This window comes from Melanerpes formicivorus, unplaced genomic scaffold, assembly GCF_026170545.1.
Source record: "Melanerpes formicivorus ecotype bairdi unplaced genomic scaffold, bMelFor1.0.p_v2 SCAF_14, whole genome shotgun sequence".
Taxonomy (NCBI): Eukaryota; Metazoa; Chordata; class Aves; order Piciformes; family Picidae; genus Melanerpes; species Melanerpes formicivorus.
Window position 1 is genome coordinate 1844028 of NW_027142366.1, and position 17318 is coordinate 1861345.

At 57.9% G+C, this 17318-nt stretch overlaps 1 protein-coding gene across 4 annotated transcripts in view; it reads right to left on the reverse strand.

The window, feature by feature from the left end:
- SLC5A10 (solute carrier family 5 member 10) overlaps window positions 1–14540 on the reverse strand; it is a 48327-nt gene extending 33787 nt beyond the window's left edge. For 2 of the 4 annotated variants that reach the window (XM_068146530.1, XM_068146533.1), the window contains exons 1-7: window positions 14407–14540; window positions 13042–13113; window positions 11925–12029; window positions 11296–11355; window positions 10993–11097; window positions 4505–4610; window positions 2682–2762 (exon numbers count right to left, since the gene is read on the reverse strand). In XM_068146530.1, the coding sequence (XP_068002631.1) occupies window positions 2682–2762; window positions 4505–4610; window positions 10993–11097; window positions 11296–11355; window positions 11925–12029; window positions 13042–13113; window positions 14407–14520 (643 nt within the window). In that variant the 5' untranslated portion in view covers window positions 14521–14540. The remainder of the gene's footprint in view (window positions 1–2681; window positions 2763–4504; window positions 4611–10992; window positions 11098–11295; window positions 11356–11924; window positions 12030–13041; window positions 13114–14406) is intronic. The other 2 variants (XM_068146532.1, XM_068146531.1) reach the window with 2 other exon arrangements.
- Between the last annotated feature and the right edge of the window lie 2778 nt (window positions 14541–17318).

The following is a 17318-nucleotide window of genomic DNA, read 5'->3' on the forward strand; positions in this document are numbered from 1 at the left end:
AAAGCAAAACCCACAAGCCTTCCTCAGGGGCTTTCCCCTGTCTGTCCTGCATCCCTTCCTCCCCTCTCCATGGCTGTGGTCTGGACCTCAGCTCAGCTCCCTCCCACATGGCACTGCAAGGTGGGAGCACGCTCCTGGGAAGCCTCCCTCCTGCAGGACCATGTCCATGAGTGCTGCTGTCTTCAGTCCAGGAGCAAATCCCTCAGGCATCAGGTGCTGGGCACTGGGACCACCCTCAGGTGCCAGTCTGAGCACACCCCAGTTTCCAAGACACTGATCCTGCTCCACTGTCCCCTCCTGCCCAAGGCCAACCCTCTCCCTGCAGGCCTGCCCCCATCCCAGGCACCTCACTGGGGAGTTTGCAAAGGGGCATCACCCACCATGCCCCCACCCTTTGCAACCCCCCTCCCCCCTATTTCATGGGGACTCAGCAGCTGTAAACTCCTCCTGCTCTTGTGCAAGCAGCCCTGGCCCCTGCCCAGCACTTGCTTTGTGCAGCATTGGTTACTCCCAAGCTTTGCATGGGGTTGGGCACCAACAAAGGCTCTCCAGAGGCAGAGGCTGAGTGCTGAAAGCAGAGATGTGTGCCCGGGGCTGTGAGCCTGCTCCCTCCCCAGAGGTGCTCACCAGCAAGTCACAGCTCCTATGCCTGCTGAGAGGGAAGAGTGGGACAAAACCCTGAGGGCAGCAGGAGCTCAGCCTGCAGCTGCTGGGCTGCAGCCCTTGGGCTCTGCCAGCATTCACATCCCTGTGCTGGATGCCAGCTGTGGTGTGGGATGTCACCACCTCTCCTGCCCATGGTGCTGGAGCTGAGCAGAGCCACCAGCAGCCCCTGCAGCAGCCACCAAGCTCTCCCTTGAGCAGAGAGGTTTGTCTGCAGTCCCTTGGTCTGCACCCACCTGCTGCCCAGCTCAGGACTGCTCTGCTCAGCACTGCACCAAGGGGATCATGGAATCACAGGGGTTGGGAGGGAGCTCCAGAGGTCCCCCAGTCCAACCCCCCTGCCAAAGCAGGATCACCCAGGGCAGGTCACACAGAAACACATCCAGCTGGGTCTTGACATCCTCCAGAGGAGACTCCACAACCTCTCTGGGCAGCCTGCTCCAGGCCTCTGGCACCCTCACAGCAAAGAAGTTTCTCCTCACCTTCAGGTGGGTGTTCCTGGGCTCCATTTGTATCCTTTGCCTCCTGCTCTCCCTTTGGAGATGCAGCCTCAGAGCCAAGGAGCATGTGTTGCCATCCCTTCAGCAGCAGAGGTCTGGGCAGAGTGGCCCTGGGCCAGGCCCAGCTTAGCAGGGACTGTCAGCAATGAGTGCACCTCTGCTGCAGCTGCCATGGTCTGAAGCTGCAAACAAGCCAAAGCATGGAGAGGCTCACCTCTCAGGTGAGCCTGACAACAGCTGCAGAAAAGCAGCCCCCAGCTCCTGTGGGCTCCTGAGACCCCTGTGTGACCAGCAGCTTGTCTTCTGGCTGCCCTGGCACACCATGCCAGGCTTGCAGGCTGCCCAGGCCAAAGCCAACCGAGCTGTGCAGCTGCTGGAGCAGCCTGGGCCACCTGCCCTTGTGCTCAGCCTCTGCATTGCTGCACCCAGCCAAGCTCCCCAGACCTGAGCCCCTGCTTGCCCCATGGCTAACTGCACCTCCAGACAACCATCAGCAAGCTCCAAGCACCTAACACAAAGTTCAGGTCTTGCTGGGGCAGGCAATGTGCTGCTCTGCCTGGTGCAGCTCCTTGCTGGGGCAGTTGCTGTTACTGCCACTTCTCCAGGAAGTTTCTGTACTTCCATCTGAGTTTTGTGACCCTACCTGGCTGGGTTGCAGGGCCTGCCCAGGGGCAAGCTCTGCCTTTGCACAGGGGAGCAGCTGTGGGGCAGGACTGTCTGCAGGTCTGGAGCTGCTCCCACGTCCACAGCAGAGCTCCTGCGTGGCGCTGGGTCAAAGCCTTTGCTACCTGCCCACCTAAGCAGCCTCCTCCAGGAGATGGTGGAAATCACCTCAGGAGTGCCTCTGGAACTTGTCCTCTGTAGTTAAACACCTGCCTTTGAAGCTGGGACTTGACTTCTTGTGTCCTACTCCTCAGGGCCAAGAGCCCCTTGGCAGAACAGGGCTGATGAAAGCTTCCAGCCTTGCAAGGCTGCTCTGTGGCTAAATGCAGAGAGACACAACAGTGCTGAGCCTTCAGGAAGGGCTGGTGATGAACCAACCACACTCACTCCAGCCAGGAGGAAATTACAGCACCCTGCTCTGCAGGCAACCCCCTGCAGCAGTGCCTTGGCCTGGCAGCACCTTCTGCCACACATCCCTCTGCAGTGGGATCCTCTCTGGAGGCTTTGACTCCACTGGAAATGCCAGACTGGAAATGCTGCTTAGCTGTCAGTGCTTGATCAGTCTGCTGGAGCTCACAGACTAGAGGGAAACACATGGAGCAGGTCACCAGTGCTGGGTCAGGGAGGACCAGGGAGGTGTTTCCTGACCTCCTCACCAGGAGAATGGCACTCAGGGGCAGCACAGGGGCAGGGGGGACACAGACCTCCTTTGGGAGACTGTTATGAGCCCGAGCCCTGCGGGGCATCTGGGTCACCAAATGGCTTGAGTGAAGCTTTTCAGTGATTTGTGAGCCCACCCAGGTGGAGGAGAGAAGGTGGCCCCGGCAGGGGGCTGTGTGCTGCGGCAGCTCTTACCTCTCGCTGCCAGCAGGACGGCTCCCAGCACCATGATCAGCGTCTGCAGCGCGTCCGTGTAGATGACAGCCGCCAGCCCCCCTGCGGGACAGCAGGGCACAGCGCTGCCGCCACCTGCCTCGGGAGGTCCCGGCAGAGCTGCCCACGCCCGGGGGGACTCATCTGTCACCAGCCTGGCCCTGCCGCCACTGCCTGGAGGGGGCTGCCGCTGGAGGTGGGGGGGAGCAGCTCCTCGGCGGGGAGATGGAGCCGGGGAGAGCAGCCACAGGAGCTGCAGGGCAGGGGAGCAGCAGGGATGGCAGCAGGGGGGGATGCAGCCCCATGGGCCCACACAGGTGACAAGACACCAACTAGCCCTGGAATTTCGGATGCTTCAGCAAGGAGAGCAGATGCAGGACGCTGGCCATGGAATCCCAGGCTGGTTTGGGCTGGAAGGGAGCTGCGAAGGGCATTCAGCCTCCCTGAGCCTCATGGTTTCCTCAAGGGCCACCATTCACCCAGCTCTGCCTAACCCTGAGCCAGGCCTGGCTGTCACACACGCCTCAGCTCTCCTCCCAGCCCTGCAGCTCGTTTTATCCAGCCCCTGATGCCCAGTGGGGTCCCTCCTGGCCACCCAGCCAGCTGCCTTTCTCCTTCTCCAGCCCAAGTCCTCCCTCCAGACCTGCTGCAAGCTCAGGACCTCCTTACCAAGCCAGAGAGCAATTGCTCAGCACATGAGCAAAAGCACCAAGGAGCAGCAGAGCTGGAGAAAATGGGGCAAAACCTCACATGCTGGGAATTGAGAGCTGCACCCTCCCTGGGATCTGAAGGGCTGTTCTCAGGATCAGGGTGGTGCAAGGCTCACACCCTCTGCCTGAGCTCATGCTTTACTCCACCACAAGCCTTGTAGGCAGGAAAAAACCCATGATGGGATCTGCTTAAAACTCAAGTCTTGCAAAATCCACCATGTCTAGGATAGGACTTCAAGTGCTTCCTATTGTGGGGCTGGGATGAGGTAGGGAGGGAGAGTTTGCTGCCAGGTCTCTGCCCTGGCACTACCAGAGGAGGGAATGTCCCAGCCCAAACCTCCAAAGCCTGGAAGGGACAGATGGTCCAAGAGGCTGCCCACAGAGGTAGTGGAGTCTCCTCTAGAGAGATTCCAACCCCCCCTGGCCAGTGTGTTCCTGGGCAAGCTGCTGTGGGTGCCCTGCTTTAGCAGGGGTTGGACTGGATGATCTCCACAGGTCCCTCTGGCCCCCAGCCATGCTGGCATTCTGAGAGCAGGACTGCAAGCCAGGAGCCCACAGTTTCCAACTCCAGCTCCAAACCCTCATTGCCTCCCCCTCACAAAAGCTCCAAACCCAGCTGACCCCACACGGTGGGCAAGAAGTATTCCTGAAAGCTTTGCAGAGGGCTGGCAGCAGGCTGTGTTGGAGGGCAGGGCAAGAGAGAGGGAAATGAGCTGGGTCAGGGCTACAGATTGCACAGCAGATGACATGGCCCTGTGCTGGGAGAAGCCCTGACTGTTGCAGGTACAAATGGGTGCACACACAGGAAAGCATTGAGCTGTCTGGTGGAGGAGGAGTTATTGCAACTGAAAAGCCCTGATGACAAAGGAGAGGTCATGCACTGAGTCATGGCCTCAGCTGACACTCAAGAAGGATCCTCAGATGCTGGCTGCTAGAGCAGGGAGCAGGAACCCTGCCAGTAAAAATCCCCAAGGACCTTCCAGGAGGGAAAACCCAAACCAAACCTGACAACAAAATCAAACCAAAGGCAGAGGAGCAGTGGTGTGGCTCAGGCAGAGAAGAATGACTGAGGGCAGCAGGTGAGGACCAACCTACCTGCAATGGTGTAGAGCCCTGTGACCACCAGCATCAGGACAGTGGAGAGGTAAAGGTCCCAGCCCAGGCAGACTTGCACGAAGAGGGCCCCTGAGTAGAGGTCTGTCTGTGTGGGGAAGACGCAACAGAGGCTGGGGCAGGTGGCAGCCCCTGGCTAGGCAGCACCCGAGGGCAGCAGGGCAGGGAAGTGGTCAGCACTGTGGGGACTGTGAGGACAGTGCCCTGCACATGCCAGGAGAACACCTCCCAGAGGCAGCACTGGAGCCCAGGGTCCCACAGGGGTGGCCAGGTCACTGCTGCAGGGGGGTCACAGGCTACCTGCCCTCCAGGAGAGGAGCACAAAGCTCTCCAGGAGAGGAGCACAAAGCTCTCCAGGAGAGGAGCACAAAGCCCTCCAGAAGAGGAGCACAAAGCTCTCCAGGAGAGGAGCACAAAGCTCTCCAGAAGAGGAGCACAAAGCTCTCCAGAAGAGGAGCACAAAGCTCTCCAGAAGAGGAGCACAAAGCTCTCCAGAAGAGGAGCACAAAGCTCTCCAGGAGAGGAGCACAAAGCTCTCCAGGAGAGGAGCACAAAGCCCTCCAGGAGAGGAGCACAAAGCTCTCCAGGTGGCATCCCACCCTGTCCTCTGCAGAGCCCTGGAGATGGGGCATCTGTTACCAACAAGGGGCTGTGCACCTCCAGAACAGCAGCACCCTTGGGTGCTCCCCAGAGGCAGCCCAAGCCACCTCAACCCAGCCCAGCTCCCTCATGCTGCCTCTGCACCCCAGCTGCCCCGCAGGGCCGAGGCAGAGGGGTGGCTGCAGCTGGTGTTTCGTGTTCTGCTTGGCAGGATTCACCCCCTGGCACCCATGCTGCCAGTGAGGAGCCTGCCAAGGACCAGCTCTCCCCTCCCCAGCTGCAGCTCTACAGTCTGGGCTGTCAGACCAGTCAGAAGGGTGGCAGCAAGCCTAAAGAATGCTGCTGGGGGCAGGAGGGGATCTCCTGCCAGGTGCAGAGACTGCTCAGGGTGCTTTCTGGTGCCATTAGTGATGGATGGAGCAGCTCTGTTGCTTGTGCCAGTTAGTGGTGCTCAGGTGGGTGCTGGTGGGGCAGAGGAAGCTGCTGCCCTGCTCTCTGGGGGCTCCAAGCAGTGTTTCAACCTCTGCAGCCATTCCACAGTGAGAACCACAGATGGGCAGCCCCAGCACGGAAGGAAAAGCCAATTCCACATCCAACACACTGCCTCCAGCAGCCCCAGCATCTCCTGCACCCATCTCACACCCCAGAGGGTCACCAGAAGTGTTCCTCTGCCCAGAGAGACCTTCACAGCCCTGCAGGTCAGGTCACCCAGCTGCCAAACTCCCTCGAGATGACTGCCACCACCACCTCCCACCCATGCCAGGGCTGGACCAGCACAGCAAGGTCAGGTCAGGCTCTTGTGGAAATCAGGTGCAGAGCAGAGGCTCAGAGGGAGCCAGGACAGCTCCTCCAACCAAAGCAGCAACGCTGCAGGAGGAGAGGACCAGGCAGAGGAGGCAGTGCCCAAGGCACCACCACGTCTCCACCCTCAGCTGGGATCCAGCCATGCCCAGTGCTCAGCTGGGGGACCTTCACAAAACCCTTGTTTGGAGAAGGAAATGAGGCCAGAAGGGGCAGGAGGAGGCAAAGAGGAGCTGGCTCCACACCCTTGCCTGAAGCCATGAGGGCTTCCCAGAGCCAAGACATCAGCCCAGCTCTGACATCTTCCCTCACACACCTCCAGAATCCACCCCCCAAGCAGCAGGGCTGTCTTGCCTGGTCATGTGGAGCAGTCACTTGGGATTAGCAGTGTGGAGGACTGGTGCCATTTCCCATATCACATCTCCTCCCCCCAGCCCTGCCCTGCCTCTTCCCAGCTCTGCTCCAGCACGTTTGCCATGCAGGGGCTGGGGACTGCCATCAGGGCATGGAGAGGAGCCCTGCAGGGCCAGGCAATGGAAGGACCACTACAGGGCATGTGCAGCTCAGCAAGGCTCCATCAGCCATGACACCCAGGGGGTGAGCAGACATCCAGCCTCAGCACAGCATGAAGGCCCTTTCCCAGCAGGTGAGCCTACACCACCAGGCAGCAGGGTGATGGAATCACAAACCAAGCCAGAGGAGCACTTGGCCCCCATCCTGAGGATCCACCTGGGGCAGGCTTTACTCCACAGTCATGCCTGGCATTCCCAAGGCAGGCACTGCATGTCCTCAGCTGCACAGGGGCTTGGCCATGTCTGTGGGAGAGCCTTTGCCAGCACCAAGAGGCAATTCAGCCCTGGAATGTCCTGCTGAGGAGGAAGCAACTCATGGACAACCATGCCAGAACCTCTACCACTGTCTCCTCTGATACCTTTCCACCTCAAATGCAATCCAACCAGAGTCTGATACCCCAGAGACCAGCAGACAGCAAAGCCATCATGCAGTGCAGACTGCAGCTGCAAGGCAGAAAAGCCCCAGCCAGGGCTGCCCAGCCAGGGCTCCCCAGCCAAGGCTCCCCAGCCAGGGCAGAAAAGTCCCAGCCAGGGCTCCCCAGCCAGGGCTCCCCAGCCAGGGCAGAAAAGTCCCAGCCAGGGCTCCCCAGCCAGGGCTCCCCAGCCAGGGCCCCCCCAGCCAGGGCCCCCCCAGCCAGGGCCCCCCCAGCCAGGGCTCCCCAGCCAGGGCTGCCCCAGCCAGGGCTCCCCCAGCCAGGGCTCCCCAGCCAGGGCTGCCCAGCCAGGGCTCCCCAGCCATCTCCTCCCCACACAACCAGAAGTGAGAACCCAAACTATCTCGAGCTTCCCTAGCACAGAGCCAGCCAAGCATCCTTGGCATCTTCTGGGGGTCCCAGTGCCCCTTGGAGGGATTCACCACTTGTCACCTCAGCACCAGGCAAAGCCATGCCCCCCAGTAACTCCTTGCTTCTCCAGCAGCCCTTCCTCAGTGCTCAGCAGTGCAGATTCAGCCCTGGACAAGAGATTTCGTCACTCCTTCCCCTGACTTTCTCAATGCTTAATCACTTCTGCAGTGGCCTGCAAGTGAGCCCAAGCCTTTGCTATGAGGAAGCAGAGGTGTCTCTCCACCTCCCTTCCTCTTAATTCTGCTGGGGTGGGAAAAAAATAAGAGTGCATGTGACCAAGTCATTAATAACCATCCCAGATACAAAAACAAGCTCATTAAAAGCAGGCATGATCTATTCATTAACAAAAAGAGAGAGAGAGAAATGAGCCCTTTCAGCTGCCAGAGGAGAGGAGAAGCCTTTGAAGTCAGGTCTTGCAATGCAGTGAGCTCCTTGCCTCCACTGGTGACCTCATCTGGAAACTCGTTCTTACCCAACACCTCTGATGCCTCCCCAGTGACAGATGGCTTTAAACACAGCTTGCATTTAACAGCTGGGGAGGCCAAAGCCTGGGTAGAGCAAGTCACCCAGGGTACAGAGGAGTCTCCAGGGGCTCCTCACCAAGACCTGTGCAACTCCTCACATGTTCCTAGACAAGGCACCCCAGCTCTCAGCAGGGCTTTGGGCTGCCCTGTTGCACCTTGCCGTGAAATGCTGAAGGTTGAGGTCCACCACAGGGTGAACTCCACCCTGCCATCCCTCTCTGCCCCAGCTAAGGAGCCAAGGGAGCAGCACTGAGGCCATGCCTCAGCTCTGGAGAAGAGGGAGCAGAGATCCAGCCACAAACACAAGGGCTGCAAAGAGAGCAGAAGACAGAAGCCCAGCTGGTCCTGGGCTTTGAGACAGCCCCAGTGAGGAGCACCAGGAGTTAGCACTGCCTAATTGCTGTGAGTTTCACTCTCTCCTCCCAGGCTCCCCACTGTGGTCACCCCTTTGTGGGTCAGTCTGGCAACACCTAGCATGTCTGCATTCATCCCAAGCCACTGCTGGGAAGGACCTTTGTTTGGGAGATTTACCATGAAGGGAGCCAGATGCCAAGATAATCCCCTCATTAGGCTGAGTCCTCTTCTGCTGCATCCTCTGTGACTCAGAGATCAGAGAAAACCCAGCAGACCAAAGAACCTGGAGCCCTGGCTGAGAAAAGGCACAGGAAGAGGCACTTGGGAGTGCCCAGCAGGCTCCAAACACAGGGCTGTGCTGAGCAGGGCCGGGAGAACCACAGAGGTTCCAGGCAGCGCAAGCACGGCGCAGAGGTCATCTCCAGGTCCATCTGGTGTCAGGCAAGGGGTGACACCACAAGCATCTCCCAGGCTGAGAAGGAATTTGGAGAGCCATCTAACCCTTCTGGGCAGAGCCATGGGGAGGCTGGCAAGCAAAGAGATCAAACACACAGCCCCAGCCTGGCAGAGCACTGCCTTGGGAGAGGGGAGGGGATGGTCTGCAAGGAGACTCAAAACCATCCAGCCCTCAAACTAGTGATGAAGGGAGGTTGTAGCCAGGTGGGGGTTGGTCTCTTCCCCCAGGCAACCAGCACCAGAACAAGAGGACACAGTCTCAAGCTGTGCAGGGGGAAGCTTAGGCTTGATCTGAGCAAGAAGTTCTTCACAGAAAGAGAGATTGCCCCTTGGAATCGCTGCCCAGGGAGGGGCTGGGGTCAGCATCCCTGGAAGTGCCTGGATGAGGCACTCAGTGCCATGGTCTGGTTGATCAGTTAGGGTTGGCTGATGAGCTGGGCTTGGTGATCTTGGAGGTCTCTTCCAGCCTGGTTGATTCTATGAGTCTGCAGTTCTATGATTTTGTTCTTCAGACTACCAGGAGCAAACCTCCACCACAAACCCTACCCCAGCTCCCAGTCCTTCCTTTGAAGTGCCAGCAGGGATTCCCAGGGATCAACACCACAGACAGATGCTGCAGCACCTCCCTCAAGCTCCTCTGGGCCTTCACCAGGAGCATGGCAGAGCAGCATGCAGGGGAGGAGGGACAGCAGACCAGGAGAGACAACAGACCAGGAGGGACAACAGGACTTGGACTAAGCAAAGTGGCACTGCCCAAAGGTGCCAACTGCACTGGTGCTCCAGCAGCCACCAGACTGTTCTCAGGAGGCAGGTCCTGGGACCTACAGTGCCCTAAACTGTGGGGGTCTAAAGATCACTTTTTTTATGGGAAGAATGTCTTCCAGCAGGACAGGACATGAGTCCCAGCACAAGAGGGGCATGGACCTGTTGCAGCGGGGCCAGAGGAAGCCACAACAATGATCAGAAGCTTGGGAGCCCTCTGCTGTGAGGCCAGGCTGAGAGAGTTGGGGTTGTTCAGCCTGGAGAAGAGAAGGCTCCAGGGAGACCTTCTGGTGGTCTTTCAGTGCTTAAAGGAGCAGAGCAGAAAGCTGGGGGCAGACTTCTGAGCAGGATCTGTTGTGACAGTACAAGGGCTGGTGGTTTCACCTAACAGAGGGACATTCAGACTGCAGAGCAGGAAGAGGCTTTTTCACACTGAGGGTGGTGAGACCCTCACCCAGGCTGTCCGGAGAGGTGGTCGATGCCCCATCCCTGAAAACATTCCTTGCAGGCTGTTTGGGACTCTGAGCAACCTGCTGTAGTTCGAGATGTCTCAGGCAAGCCGGAGTTTGGGCAGCAGGGAGCAAGGCTGCACCCAGCCAAGCCGGAGCTTGTTTGGGAAGCAGGGAGCTGGCAAGAGCTGAGCGCCGCACCGCGGGGGAACCCTCTCAGCTCCAAGCCTCCTGCCCTGCAGAGAGCCACTTCTGGCAGCCAGCCACCCGCAGCAGCAGCACATTTCTTGCTGCCAGCCACCTGCAAAAGCAGCTTTTGCTTTTACCCAGGGCAGGGTGGAAGCGCCAGCAGAGCCCGGATCAGATCCGCCCGCTCCATCCCAGGCGGCGGTGCAGGACCACTCCCTCCAGCGGCTTTCCCTCTCCAGATCCTTCCTGAGTTGTTTGCTCTTGATCTCGCCTCGCTGTCTCCAGCCCCCCGGGGCTGTCTGTGCCTGTCTCTCTCCAGCCTGCCCCAGGCTGGGTGTCACTGCCTCCTAAGCCGCGTTCCCTCTTCCCACGGCTACCGAGCGGGCAGCAGGAGCAGAGGGTGCGCCCAGGGGAGCTGGGAAGGAGGCCAACACGGGTGGAAAAAACATCCCTATGGAAAAGTCGCAGAAAATCAGCCACCTTCTGTGCAGGGCTGGGCATCTGACAGCTGCAGCAGGGTTTCCTTTCCCCTGGAAAGCCTGCATGCCCTGAAGCCATGAATGCATTCCCAGTTCAGTTCCTGGCTCTGCTGGGTCCCCCGGGGATGCTGGAAAGCATGGAATAAAACCCAGACGATGCAACTCAGCCTCTGAGCACATTTCCTACACAACCTGTGCTCCAGGGTGACTGCACCACGAGCCTGGGGATCCTGACACATAGCCATGCATCTGCTGGGGCCAGCTGGACACAAGCATTGCTGCTGGATCCACCTACAAACCGACAGCATCTGCCCTGCTCCCCCCTGCAGCAGCTGCTCTCCCCCTGACTTGGCTACCTGAGGTGTGAGCCCCCAAATGACCTTTTGTCTGCTGGAAATCAGTCGTGGATTTGTGGTGGGGCTGAGCTGGAGCTACTCACAGAGATTTTGGTGAAGATGGAGAGCAGGAGTGAGAGGACAGAGAGGTACATCCGGATCCTCTCCCCTCCGAACCTTCGCTGGAGATACTCAGGCATCGTCACGATCTGTCAGGGGCAAGGAGAGTGATTGCTGTCCTGTCCAGGCCTTCTCCTTCAGGGATTGTCCCAGGGAAGCCAGGACACAGCTGTACCCTCGGAGCAGAGCTCAGGAGTCTTGAAGGACAGCAGTGAGAGCCATGCAGGGAGCAGGGGGCCTGGCTGGGGCCACACTCCCTGCAGCAGGCACAGGGATGCTGTACGTACCCCAGACGAGATGTAGACTGGCACAAACACCCAGGCTAGGGCCAGGAGAGCATAAGTGGCCTGTTGGGAAGGAGGAACATGGAACAGGCAGAAGAAACACTGATCCTGCTACAGCTCAGCATTGACTGCTAGATCCTGCCCACCACTCCTGACCCAGCCCTGGCTCAAGTGCTCATTTACATCTCCAGATGGCTTCAGATGGCAGACAGCTGTGCAGAAGATTATGGTGGACACCCCACAGCAGCCTTGGTGTCCCCTCAGCCCTTCAGCTCCTGACCAGGGGTTTCCCACTAACTCCTTGAGCACCACGCAAGCCAAAGCCATTTTTGTTTTGCTGCAGAATCCAAGGACTTTGGCTACAATGTGTGGGGAAGCCACCAGGAACCTGGTGTCAGGATCCCGGAGGGGCTGCACTAGAAAGCTCTGCTCTGAAAGATCCTTGTCCCTGAGCAGCTGGACTTGAGTTGACTCCAGGCTCACTCTGTGTGCACCAGACGTGAGCTGGAGGAGCTGAGTTAGCAGGCTTGCATTAATTACCCCCTGCAGGGCTCCTCCCAAGCCTGTTGCAGGAAGGTGCTGTGGCATGGCACAAGAAACTCCTGTCCCTAGTGCCGTGCCACGTCCCTTACGTTCAGCTCGAAGCCGGTGACGGCGATGCCCCCGGCAGCACCGGTCCCAGCCAGCCCGATGAACAGCCCTGAGCCTTCACTGCTGGCAAAGAGAGAGGCACCGATCTGAGGGAGAGCACAGGAGATGTTGTGAGGGCCCAGCCACCAGCTCTCTGCAGCTTGGCATGGCAGTCATGCCAACTGGACCGGCTTTGGTGCTTCCCCCAGCAGCACAGCCCTGAGGGAGGCAGAAACAGTGTCTGAACAGCAGCAGAGCATGCAGCTAGAAGCCCCAGCCCAGCCCCAAGCAGCAGCCCCAGCCCAGCCCCCTATCAGCAGCCCCATCCCAGCCCCCAAAGCTGCAGCCCCAGCCCAGCCCCAGCCCAGCCCCCTATCAGCAGCCCCAGCCCAGCCCCCAAAGCTGCAGCCCCAAGCAGCAGCCCCATCCCAGCCCCCAAAGCTGCAGCCCCATCCCAGCCCCATCCCCACCACTTTTAAAAGCCAAGTGTGGCCAAGCACATGTGATGAAGGGACATGGACATATTTTGCCAGAAACCCCTTGAACAGCCTCCAGTCCAGGGAGGTTTGAACCCTGACAAAGAGTGCCCCCATCCATCCAGCTCGTCTGGGCATCCCCTGTGGGCTTTGGATGGACTTTGTTGTCCTCTGGAGGATGAGAAGCCACCACAGGCTGCTGCATTTACCACAGCAGTCACACACCCAGCCTGGGGGGGCCCTGTGCAAGCAGCCAGTGCCAGGCACAGCAAGGACCTACAACCAGCTGGTTGAGATCACACTGAAGTAAGAGGAATGAAAACAGAAACTGGGGACACCCATGTCTTGTTGGAGCCTCCAGGAGCACATGGGGCTGATGGAGATAAGATGTTTGATTACAACACCACCACCCCCAAGCACAGAGCAGCCTACAAGGAGACCAAACAACCTCCAGCGTCCTTCATGCAATGAGAAGGAAAACAGAGCTCTGAGGACACAAATCCCAGCAGAAGGAGGTGCAGAGGGCTGGGGGCAGTGTGGGGAGGTGGTGGGGAAAGAGGAAGCTCCGTGGGAGGGACAGCAGTGCTGGGTGTCCCTGCTGCCCAGGGTGCCAGCAGCAGGACAGGAGTCTGTCTCTACTTACTGACCACCACACCATGTCTCTGCCAGCAAGGAAATAGCCACTGATGGTGTTCCTGTTCACCCTGCATGAAGACTGGGAGGAGAAAACATCAGCACCGAGCACCCTCCCTTACAAACCCAGACAAGGCACCAAGAACCGAGTCTCCCAGACAAGGAGACTCTGGATAATTAATGGGAGCTCTGCAGCTCCGGCTTAATTACACAAAGCAGAGGCTGCACCCCGAGTACCCGGAGCCAGGAACAGCAGAGGAGACATCCCGAGAGGGGGAAGCAGAGGCTGTGCCTCTCCTCCTGCCGTCCCCAGCAGACAGCCTGGCTAATAAGGCCCAGCTTTGGCTGGGATTTTTCCGTGGGGCAGAACAAATGGCTCTCGGAGAGGCTTTGTCTGAAACCACGGGGAGCTGAGGGCTCCTCCTGCTCAGCAGGACGTTTGTCTCAATAGCCTCTAACAGCGGAGCAGCAGATCTGCTAACGCCCAGCAGGGCAGAGGGCAGGGGAGAGGTTTGTGCCGTGGTTAATTCCATTGTGTTCTCAGGCTGTGGGAGTCACAGAAGCCCAGGGGTGGGGGTTGGAAGGGACTTCTGGAGATCATTTAGCCCAACCCTTCTGTTCTGCCTGCACTGCATCCTCATGCATTCTCCATGATAAGGAAATGGACTGTGCAAGTTTGCAGCTTTCTGCCTTGCTGTGCACACTCTGTGATGAACTGTCCAGAATCCCAGCATGGGGAGGGCTGGAAGGGACCTCTGGAGCTCACCCAGTCTGACCCCACTGCCAAAGCAGGGCACCCACAGCAGCTTGCCCAGGAGCACAATGGCCACCTGGGGTTGGAATCTCTCCAGAGAAGGAGACTCCACAGCCCCCCTGGGCAGCCTGCTCCAGGTCCCCAGCAGCCTCACACCAAAGAAGTTTCTCCTTATGCTGAAGTCTTCCTATAGGGAGTGGAAGGGGCAGAGGGCTGCACAACACACAAAGTGCAAGCTGCAAGAGTAGGGGATGTCAAAATACAAAGTACTCCTCACAGAGCAACCAGCCCTGGGGAGAAAAACCCCAACCAAACAGAAAGCAAACAAAACAAACCCAAACCAGCTGTATAAAGTCACAGAATCACCTGGCTGGAAAAGACCTTAAGATCATCAAGTCCAAGCCTAACCTAACACCTCCCTGTACACAGCTGTCACACCATGCCCCCAAGCTCCTCATCCAAACATCTTTTAAACACCTCCAGAGATGGTGACTCCACCACCACCACCTCCCTGGGCAGCCTGGTCCAACGCCTGGCAGCCTTCTTGGTGCAGAAATGCTTCCCAATACCCAGCCTAAAGCTCCCCTGGTGCACAGCAGAAAGGGAACAGACCACTCTTACCCATACTCCCACTGCAATGTTTAAGGAGAAATAAACCACCACGACAACAAGGTCAGCAACGCTGAACTGCAGCCAGGGGGTGAAGGACCCAGCAGTGGAGTTGTCCTCCATCATTCTCTGCCTCCTGCCTCATCCCCAGCCCCACAGTCACTGAATTAGTAACTCATTAGTGGCCTCAGAGCATTTATCATTAAACAAGCCAGCAAGAGGAGCTTCACACCCCAGAGGGCCCTGGGTGCCCACTGCCTCTCCCCCTCTGCTTCCCCACCGGGACGCCTGGACCAGGAGAGCAGCTCTGGATTTTGGTGCCTCACAAACCAACAGCTACACAGTGCTCCATCTCCCCGAGGTTTTCTGCTGCTTCTGCACTGATCTGGAGGAATCTGCAGGCTCTGGTCCAAGCTGCCCCTGTAGCTGATGCATTTCTGTGGTGCAGGCTCTCAGAACAGAGACTCCAGCAGCCTCTCACAGAGGTGCCTTAAATCCAGGTACCTCTGCCCAAGTCACTGCCAAGAGTTTTGTCTTCTATGAGCTCATAGAAGACCAAACCATAATATTTTTTTACTGTAGATACCAAGTCTGGAAATAATTTGAAAGCTCATAGAATCCCAGACTGCTTTGGGTTGGAAAGGACCTTTAGAAGTTCCTAGAGTCAGCAGAAAGGTCTTCAACTACAACAGGTTGTTCAGAGCCCCAGACAGCCTGACCTGGGCTGTTTTCAGGGATGGGGCAACTATCATCTCTCTGTGCTACCCAGGTCAGTGAGGAGCTCACAGTGAAGAGCTTCCTCCTAATCTGATTAATGACCTTTTGCCTAGCAAATTACTGCAGAATCTGCTGGATAAAGCAGGGGGGTTAAGTGTTCTTCACACTTGAAGGATCCCAGAGAAGCACTTCCAAGAAGAGCTGGCACTTCTGGTGATCTGACATCTTTGCTTCTGGGAAAGAGCACTCACAGATTAGCTAGTCCTGCTGTCATGATAATAAAAGGGTGTGAAAAATGTCTGAGGGAAGCCACACATACTTTGCTCCCTTTCAACCACCCCAATGCCATGGGAGGCCAGAGGACCTGCAATCCAGTCTTATGACTGACTTGTTCCCAAGTCATAGAATCCCAGCATGGAAGAGGGAGGGGGAAGGTTGGATCTCTGGAGATTGTCCAGTCCAACCCCCCTGCTCCAGCAGGGCACCCACAGCAGCTTGCCCAGGAGCACAGTGGCCAGGGGGGATTGGAATCTCTCCAGACAAGGAGACTCCACAACCTCTCTGGGCAGCCTGCCCCAGGGCTCCAACACCCTCACCCCAAAGAAGTTGCTCCTCCTGTCCAGGTGAAACCTCCTGGGTTACAGTTCGTGCCTGTTCACTTTTGTCCTGTGGCTGGGCACCACAGCTTTTCTGAGTCTGTCTCCATCCTCTTCCCCTCCACCCTTTAGCTCTTGCTGAGCATTGCTCAGATCCCCTCTGGGGCTGCTCTTCTCCAGGCTCCACAGCCCCAGGGCTCTCAGCCTTCCCTCCCCACAGAGATGCTCCAGGCCCCTCAGCACCTTTAGAGCCTCCCCTGGACTCTAAGTCCTGATCAACACAACTGCACTGCACAAAGTGAGGCACAGTTAGGGTTTGCTGCACGCTAAAGCCAAGATCAAAGACAGGAGGTGGAGGCTCAGTGAGGGCCAACCAGCAGAAGCACCCCCAGCAGAGAGCAGCTGCCCCTGCAAAGGCCAGCACAGAGCAATCAGAGTCATAGAACTGTCAGGGTTGGAAGGGACCTCAAGGATCATCCAGTAGAAGCCTCATCCCTGGAGGTTTTTAAGGCCAGGCTGGATGTGGCTGTGAGCAACCTGCTGTAGTGTGAGGTGTCCCTGCCCATGGCAGGGAGGTTGGAACTGGCTGAGCCTTGAGGTCCCTTCCAACCCTGACAATTCTGTGATCTTGCAGCACTGAACAAGTCCTCTTGTAGCCTCCTTTAAGATACTGGAAGGCCACAATAAGGTCTCCTCAGAGCCTTCTCTTCTCCAGACTGAACCACCCCAACTCCCTCAGCCTGTCTCCATAGCAGAGCAGCTCCAGCCCTCTGCTCCTCCTCGTGGCCCTGCTCTGGCCACGCTCCAGCACCTCCAGCTCCTTCTTGCACCAGGGGCTCCACACGATCGCATTTCACGTGGTTGGGCACTCAGTACTCATCCTGTTTGCTGCTCTGGGTGCCTGGCTGGCTCCCTGTCAAGCAGCAGCACGCTCCCCAGCCACGTATCACAAGGTGTCACTAATAAAACCAGCAGAGTGTAGCTAGCAGGCTCCTCACCCAGCCAGCTCAGCGCATTTCTCCTCCTTGGAAGCGCCGCTGACGCGCCCGGGAGCAGCTCTGCGCTCCCCTGACAGGAACCCAGGTTCTCCCTCTCTGCTCAGCTGGAATTTAACCTGCATTAACACATCCAAAGTACATCCAGGCATTAACAGCTCAGCTTGCTCTATCTATTAACAGTGCTAAGTGTTTAATAACTTACTGCCATTAAAGGACAACCACAGAATCCCAGCAAGGAGGGGGATGGAAGGGACCTCCCTCTGGAGATCATCCAGTCCAATCCTCCTGCTAAAGCAGGACACCCACAGCAGCTTGCCCAGGAGCACAATGGGCAGGGGGGGTTGGAATCTCCCCAGGGAAGGGGACTCCACACCTCCTCTGGGCAGCCTGCTCCAGGGCTCCAGCAGCCTTCCACCCAAAGATTTTTTCCTCATGTCAAGGTGGAAGTTCCTGGCTTCCAGTTGGTGTCCACTGCCCCCTGTCCTGTCACTGGGTACCACTGCCAAGAGCCTGCCCCCTTCTTGACATCTACACTTCAGATACTTGTAAACATTAGTAAGATCTCTTCTCAGTCTTCTCCAGGCTCAACAGCCTCACATCTCTCAGCCTTTCC